General features: G+C 28.9%; 2 protein-coding genes across 2 annotated transcripts; one reads left to right on the top strand and one right to left on the bottom strand.

Annotated features, from left to right (window-relative positions):
* Positions 1-50: 50 nt before the first annotated feature.
* Positions 51-2,010, bottom strand: LOC107469598 (uncharacterized). The gene is made up of 6 exons (XM_021132982.2): positions 1,999-2,010; positions 1,774-1,918; positions 1,413-1,680; positions 622-929; positions 386-518; positions 51-264 (listed from the first exon to the last, which is right to left on the bottom strand). The coding sequence occupies exons 1-4, from the start codon at positions 2,007-2,009 to the stop codon at positions 913-915; spliced, it is 441 nt and encodes a 146-aa protein (XP_020988641.2). The 5' UTR covers position 2,010; the 3' UTR covers positions 51-264; positions 386-518; positions 622-912.
* Positions 2,011-6,109: 4,099 nt separating this feature from the next.
* On the top strand, positions 6,110-7,694 carry LOC107469602 (uncharacterized). Its single transcript, XM_016088980.3, has 2 exons — positions 6,110-6,351; positions 7,003-7,694. The coding sequence occupies exons 1-2, from the start codon at positions 6,257-6,259 to the stop codon at positions 7,565-7,567; spliced, it is 660 nt and encodes a 219-aa protein (XP_015944466.1). The 5' UTR covers positions 6,110-6,256; the 3' UTR covers positions 7,568-7,694.
* The last annotated feature ends 674 nt before the right edge of the window (positions 7,695-8,368 follow it).

The raw sequence follows: 8,368 nt of genomic DNA, 5'->3' as shown, positions 1-8,368 counted from the left end.
TTTAATAGTGTCTGAGCAAATAATACAAATGCATAGATTACACCATTATCTTCGAGGACAAAGAGTATATAATGTGTGAATGTTGAAGAAGTATCGTGAGTCATACCTTGGCTCATAGAACCCGTAGTCTCTAATGCAATTGGGACAGAAATATTTTTTATCAAGTTCCCTCAAGCCACGACGACACTTCTTACATCCTTTGTACCACCAACCAAATTCAGTCTCAACTTCTTTAATCGTCCCGGCTGTAACAAATACAGCATCCTAAAATCGATGGATAGGAGGGTACAACACAACAATTGAGATTATGATCCAACAAACATTGGAACTAATACAATAAAAAAATACAATAAAAAAAGGAAGACTAATAAAGAAAGAATTTTACCTGATTATGCTCCTTTATATCTGCAATTGTTTTGTAGACTGACAGACGCAAAAAATCCTCCTCATCTGAAACAGGTTGACCACAGACCAGCGGCATTATGCCTTGTCCATCAACAGGATCCAATTTGTTCACCCTTGCATTTTTAAATGAGAAATTATGAAATTTGTCAATAGTTTAATAATCAAAAGCATTGTATAAATAATCTGCTGACCACAATACTGATCTATATACTGTACCTCGCAAAGAAATCCCTGGCAGCTGGAAACTCAACATTGATAAACAGTTTCGAATTGTAGTTTGTGTTAGATACACCCATGACCCCTACAAAAGACATAACAAAACAAAGAAAATACCATAAGCATATGATGACAGAAAACATGCATTCAAATACCAGTAAAATAAACAAATAAACAAACCACTATAAAATTTCATCTTGCCCATTTGGAGAATAACCACATAGGTAAGAGACGGGTGTTCCTCTAGATATTTGAGCAATTCAAAAGCAAAAGACTGCCACAACGTTACTCTTAATTTCTGTCCACCCCTATAAAAAATAGCAATTCTTGTAGATTAAAGAGAGACACAAAATTCCAAAATAAGATTTTAAAACAAAAGTCACTATCAAAAAGATATTAAGCATTAAAACAAAATTATAGGACATTATAAAGATAATACACAAGATTATATAAATATTTTTATTAAACAAAATTCAAATGAAACAATATTTAACTGAGTTAGAAATTATATTATTTCTTAATATAAAATTACAGCAAGGGAATATTTGTTACAGGAAGGGAATAATAAAAAAATTCTTCCTTAATATAATATCTCAATGAAACAAATTTTAGATTAATATTATATGAATCTACAATAGTTGAGACTTGAGAGGAATAGCAACAACCATCAATTGAATCCATATCTGTCCACTATATGCTCATAATAAAAAAAGACAGCAAAGGATACAAAAATTAGACTTTAAAGAATTAAACAACACATGCATCATAGATTAATCTAACAAAGTACTTACCAACTAAATAACCATCTTCTTTAGACTCTGATTGTATTGTTTTGAACGGAACAAAATTAAATCCGTTCAATGGAACTGAAGAATCTTGTACCGGACGCACAATCGTGTCCCTCTTGAAATGGATCCTAAATTCGTGTCTAGTAGGCTTGAACTTGATGGTATTCAAAGCAACTCCAAAATTAGTGACCACGTACACGTTGCCCTCAGCGAGTAAGCCCTCGAAAATAGGAACAAATATGTCTTTTACAGTGCATTGAATTGTATCTCCCTGAATGCATTAATTTTATAGAGTCATAGATAAATAAGGTTTATTGCTCAGTCATTACCAAAATAAATCTAAAATGAAAAGCGAAAATTTTACCTCTTCATCAAGGACAACCATCTCAATAGGTGCCTTCATCCCAGATCTTGCAAATTGAGAAACGGTCCAAAGTCTAATGACACGTACTTTGAGCTTCCACACCTTATGCGCTGGACCAGCATTGATACACTTGATGAGATCATACCTAAAAATCAAAGACCTCATATTTAGTGAAAGATAAAAAAAAACTTATTGTGAAACAATCCACATGGCACATGAACTCACCTAGCTGCCATTGCTACCTGTCACTACAAAATTACTCAAATAAACTGAATTTCAGTGTAGATAAAGAACAAATGTGGTGATCACCTATGCCAAATTTATAGAGAGTCACAGCACTGTTCAGCCCCAATATTGGTAAGGATTGCAAGAATCTTTATATTCCTATCAAAATCCAGCTAAAAAAAAGGGAAAGTGTTTAGACTATTCAGGATTAAAGAATCTGAATCATATCAATAAAATCAATAAATCAATAAATCAATAAATAAAATAAAATTCAAAATTAGGTTAGAAATCAACGGCCAACATTTACTGTGTTCCATTTACATGGCAAACTGGAGTTTAATTCTGAAAAATCAAAATAAGAAGCAATATATGCTGAAGAGGAAATCACCATATTTACATACATTAGTAATGTAAAAATGAATTTTCTACTTAATATACTAAAATTGAATAAGTAATGTGAAAATGAATTTTTTTAAATTATATTAAGTAGAAAATTCTGAAAAAAATATATTAGTAATGTAAAAATGAATTTTTTTTAAAATGAATTTTTTATTTAAAATTAATTTGGCTTATTAACCTAAACAAAATTTTTTTTAATCAAACTTAGATTTATTTTTTTTATTAATCTTAACTATATGTATTCCTACATATTAATAATAAATTTAAAAATAAAATAATTATATTTATAAATTTTATTTTAATATAAATACTAATATATTTCTTTATTAAAATTTGTTGCCTCTTCAAATATTTTTTTTAAGTTCCGTCTGTACTCCTACGTACTCTCATTTTTTATTAAATTAATTTATATTTGATGTAGAAAATTTGGAATCATAAGCTATTTTAATTTCAAGAGGTACAGACTAAAGGCGTTATGAGAATTAAATTTGGTATTTAGCACTAATTTTTTGTTTCCTGATCTGATATAATTCCCAAAAGGTTTGTTATCAGCACCTTTCCATATATGACCAAAGATTGTGTTGAGAGGATAGTATCATATTTTCTATAATTTAAAATATAAAGAATTAATTTTTATTGACTCCAAAAAAAATATTGCAACATAAGACAAATAAAAAAAATATATAAGATTTAGACAAAACAAAAAAAATTACGTGAAAAGATGTATCAAAAATAGGATCAATTGTATGATAAAATTAATTACATATGGGTCGCATGCAATTTGGGATTAGGGTTTTAAATTACATACATTAATTAAATAGTTTAGAGACTTACCATGATTACAACCAAGATTCTAATAACAGGGGAAAGATCCAACGAAGGATCCATTGGAAAGCTGCTGTTAGGACTGGGCATGTTTGTGTGCAAGTGTTCCAAGTAATTGGTTTTTTTTGTTCCGTGTAATCTAAAACACAAAACACAAAACACACAAAGCAGCATCAGTACAACAGAGCCAGAACTCATAAATCAAATAATCGTTCAAAGATTTCAGCAAATCCCCCCCCTCCCCCCCCGAAACGATACCGCATTAGGCAATATACCGGTCCGGTCCAAACCGGCCGCTGGGCTTTTATTTTTTTTAAGCCAAAGGATTATAAATTAATGTATTATAAATTAATGTTAATTGATATGTAGTAGATAAACAAATTTAATTAGAATAAATAACAATTTATTTATTTTATTTTAAACTTTTATTTTAATTTAGACTTTATAAATAAGAAGATGAATTATAATTAATATAGTATTATTAATTAAGTAATATAAATGATAATAAATTATCTAAATTATATTAATTATAATATTTAAATATATAATCAAATCAAATCAAATCAAATAAATTAAATCGGGAAACACTCTCCGAAGCATGCCACGTCAGCTTCATCATTAAGTGCAGACATCCGATTTTTATATAATAGAATAGATATATTCCAACATTTAGTTGTATATATGGTATAATAGTAGAGTAGTTCTTGAAGAATTTATTGGTATAATTATTAATTACTATGTCTAAGTTCAAATTGAAGATGACTCATCTAAATTCAAAAATTGAATTGATCATCAAATCGATAGAATTAAAGATTAGGGTAAAACACGTTGATAAACTAAACCCATTATAATATTACATGAAAATTTTTAGAAATTGTTTATTATTCTATTTTAAATTTATAAATTTATAAAAGTATAGATTTTTTAAAATTTAAATTAAAATACAAAAAATTGAACGTCTATTCTTATTGATTTTAATTTTTTTATATTTTATTTAAACTTAAACAGGGAGTATTTTTTATTGACATTTATGTTTTAAAGTTAATATTTCTATATTAACTTAAAAGTAGTAAATGTCAATAATGTAGTAAATCGAATTAACTAGATTTAATTTAGTAATAATTTATTAATTTCATAATTTGAATCAAGACTAATTCGAATTCAATAAATTTAATTTATATAGAGTTCTAGTACATTATGTAATTTGAATCAGATCGATTCAATTTAGAATTATAATATATAATTCAAATTTAATGAATTCGATTTATATAGAGTTATGCACAAGGACATACACGAAACCTTATTTGAAATTGATTAATTGCTGAAAAATTGAATCGATTTGACCAATTTATTGATTTTTAGACTAATTTTTTTAGTTTTTAATTGATTTAGTCATAGCCAATTTTTATCTTGAATCAGACTATTACGTTTTTCAATTGATAAATTACCAATTATCTTTTGTTTCGGTCAAAGAAGAAGGAATAATTTCTCTTTGGAAAAACAAATACATAAATAAAACTAATACTAACAAAATAAAATATAAAATGAAAAAAAAAATGGGGTAAAGGAGCTTGTTGTGTAAATTATTGCACAACACGAGTTCACATATGTCGGAATTAAAATCCTTCCTTCCATATTTGCATGACACAGGAGCCTTTTTTTTTTCCTTTCAAATGGTGGTCTACATGAAAGGAAATTATAGCTCCTTTTCTAGTTATATATATACTTTTGAATCCAAAAATATATAATAAAGATTTGAAAGTGATAGGTATAGAGAGGATGACATTATTGTTGAGACAATGAATTCATTACACATACGTGAACCTATAAATTTACCCTACATACAACACAATTTGATGCAATAATAATAGTGTAGTTTTGGTTAATCTGTGATCATTTAGCACCTAATAATAATAATGAAGAACAAGGAAATTTATGTGTGATGATTGCTAGAATTGAGTCCCAACATGTTAGAATTATGAGTCATGCTACAAAGCTACACCGTGTTTTTTATAAATTAATTTCTCTTTTGAATCTGCAAAGATGATATAGCATTTTCAAATCACATTCACATTCACATGAGGCCAACTAATTTTTAGTTTAGTCTCAAAATTATTAGATGCTTACCTTATAAACAAATAAAAATTATGTTTTAGATAGTGGGTATGAAAATTAAATACCTATTAGTTTGTATTTTTATTTTTATATTTTTAGAATTTATGAAAAATTATAAAAATCATAAAATTTTATTTTCTATGTTCACTCCTTTTATAAAAAAATACAACCCAAGCATACCATAAGTGTTTATTTGGCAACACTTGAATTACATTTTATTAGTGCAAAAATATTTTACATTATCACTTAACAGTATATTGAAATTAAATTCAAATTTTTTTTTTTTAGATTTTGGTCCATCTATGATTATCTTAATGTTTTAATTTTATGTGTGTGAACAATGAAGGTAAGAGAGCTTGTTAATGAACAGAGTTTGTGTTTATTTTGCAACTAATAATGTTTATTTCATAAAGGCAGGCCAAGCATGTCTTGTACCAATAAGTGACCTAAGTGATTATATCCTCTTCAAGGAAATTATAAATAATTAAGATTAGGAGGGGACCAAAATATGATTAAGGCTCCAGAAAATAATGAATTTAAATAAAGGCTACATTCTATTATTCTTCCCCCTTTTTTTGAATCCATTGGGGGCCACCTTGGTATAATCACGTTAAAAGTAGTCACATTTTTATTTTATATTTTTATCTATTTATCTTTTTTATTTTGCTTTGAAATTTCAAAATATCACCTTTCTCTCACTCATATAAATCTGAAGAAGGAGAGGAATCATGGGTCATGGCAACCAAAGCAAAATAAATAAATAAAAATAAATAAAGGGTGTGTTTGGGGTTTTGCAATAAAGAATACAAGAGAAAAAGGAAAAGGAGCATGTTATGCTATGCTACCCTATCTTAGCGTTATAGAGAGTCATCACTATATCTTTTCCTTTGTGTGATTCACTGTGAAAACAATTACACAAATGAAAATACTTTGCTCTCTTCCTCCAACTCTCTCATACTTTCAGTTCTCTTTGTTCATGCAAGATCCAAAGACTGATTCCAACACAATAATAAGGTATGTATTTACCTCCTTATTAGATTTCTCATCATCTATCTCTTGTCCCTTTCTCACACCCCATTTTGATCATTTTACCTTATATGTATTACATTTTATTTTTTTGAAAAAAAATTCGGTAGAATTAAGTTTTTGGAAAAATGTGAACTTTTATAAGCTTGGCTTGGACATTCATCACATTTATGACATTATTCCTCTAATGTCTAAAAGTATATATATAGTACATCATAATTCTATAGTCTAGACTACTTTATTTGGCTTTCTTAACGTTGTGTGGAGTAAGTGTAAGATAATTTGCATATTTATGATGTTTATGATGTGATGAATTTGACCAAGCTCACAAACTCACCCTAGGCTAAGGTAGGTGAATAATTTCATTATAGGCGGATAGACTTTTTCAAACACTATGAACCTAAATTTGGTATTTCCAAGTTGGCAAAAAGGATCTTAACTCTTAGCACCATACGCTAAGAACAAAACTAGTAAACTAAACTCATTTTGTTTTTCTTCCAAATTGCATAAATAGCCTTTTTTTTCCCTCAAAAATTTCGATATCAAAAGAACAAAAAAAAAATCAAATATGAAAAATCCAACATCATCTCCACAAAAAGAATTCTTAGTGCATAATATCCAATTCATTTCGCATTGTAGAAAGCCGTGGTATCAACGTGCAATGGAGGTCACTAGTCTATGGAAAATAATGTCCAAATCAACAAACAATACTAATTCAGCTTTATGGAAGACAACATCAATGCTATCAAAATCGCATCAAGTTCCGACATCATCCACCACCAATAGCAATAACTACAACAAGAATAAACTAAGAAAATGCTCATCCCTTAAAGTGGCAACCTCGTTTACAAGAGTGTGCCTTTGCGCGCCTATATACTCCTACAACGAAGCCTTTAGAGCGGATCGTGTTGTTGCCCCTAGAAGAAGTTACAGCTATCCAAGATCGTCGTCCTCCAAGCCGTTACATAGCGCTCGAGACCGGATTTCGCATAGCGCGAGGATTAGTACCGACGGAAGGAGGGTGTTTAGGGGTAAATCATTAACAGATGATGTTCTTATGAGGAGGTTTGTGATTGAGGAAGAAGCAATGATGCAAGTTAGGAGAAGGAACCAAATGGAAGTAATTAGGAGGAGGAGTATGTTGAGGAGAAAGAAGCTTGGGCCTAGTCCACTTAGTAGAATGGTTATGGCACAAGATCATTGATATTATTAGAATTTGGAACACTTGTTTGTTTAGTTCAATGTTGGTCCAGCCCAACTATGATAGTGTCCAATCCAATTGGTAAATTCTTTCTTTCTTTTCTTTAATTGGCCTTTTTAGTTTCATTCAATGAACATCCCTCACCTCATGTGAGCAAGTTGCCATTACTTTGGCTATATCTGCTAGTTACAAAAAAAAAAAAATTGTGACACCCCATTTTAAATGGTTTAATTTAATAACATTGTTATATATTAGCAAAAGCTTTTAACTAATTCAGCTCAAATAATTGTGGTTTTTGCGAATTATTTATAATTAAAAGTTTGAAGTCGAGACCACTAATGATAGTTTTATACATAATTTTTTTTTTATCACTACTATCAATATCGATATTACATTTTCCAAAGCTAAGTCTTAACTACTTAAGTCAACAAACACACCCAACTAACTGCTATGCAGTGTCTTGTTAATTTGCTTAAAAGACACTCTAATCAAAATGGCACAATTCATAAATAAAACTTGTACACCAAGGATAGTGGTTATCTAATTTGTATTGGAAAAAAAAAAAAAAAAAGAGCACTACCCTATGAGCTTTTTCATTTGAATCTCTCCCAAATCTAATAAAATTGACTTCTCTCTACCATAAAGTATATAAAGCTTCTTTTTAAGTAATTCAATTCTCACGATTTTACAATTTTATACTAGAGTGAATATTAAATTAGAACATAATTCTTTATGCTAAAATGGGATAATAAGTTGTGTAAATATACACAACACTAGCAATGAAATATGAACTCAAAGATCTAG

Source organism: Arachis duranensis, chromosome 10 (assembly GCF_000817695.3).
Source record: "Arachis duranensis cultivar V14167 chromosome 10, aradu.V14167.gnm2.J7QH, whole genome shotgun sequence".
NCBI lineage: Eukaryota > Viridiplantae > Streptophyta > Magnoliopsida > Fabales > Fabaceae > Arachis > Arachis duranensis.
This window is presented reverse-complemented; position numbering and strand designations above follow the sequence as displayed.

Bases quoted from the DNA above. Each gene is read 5' to 3' on its own strand.
- LOC107469598 (XM_021132982.2), bottom strand. The intron at 1,681-1,773 runs GTAAAATTTTCG...TAATGCATTCAG, and splicing joins TGGTTGTCCTTGATGAAGAG to GGAGATACAATTCAATGCAC.
- LOC107469602 (XM_016088980.3), top strand. From the start codon at position 6,257: ATGAAAATACTTTGCTCTCTTCCTCCAACTCTCTCATACTTTCAGTTC. The intron at 6,352-7,002 runs GTATGTATTTAC...TTCGCATTGTAG, and splicing joins GATTCCAACACAATAATAAG to AAAGCCGTGGTATCAACGTG.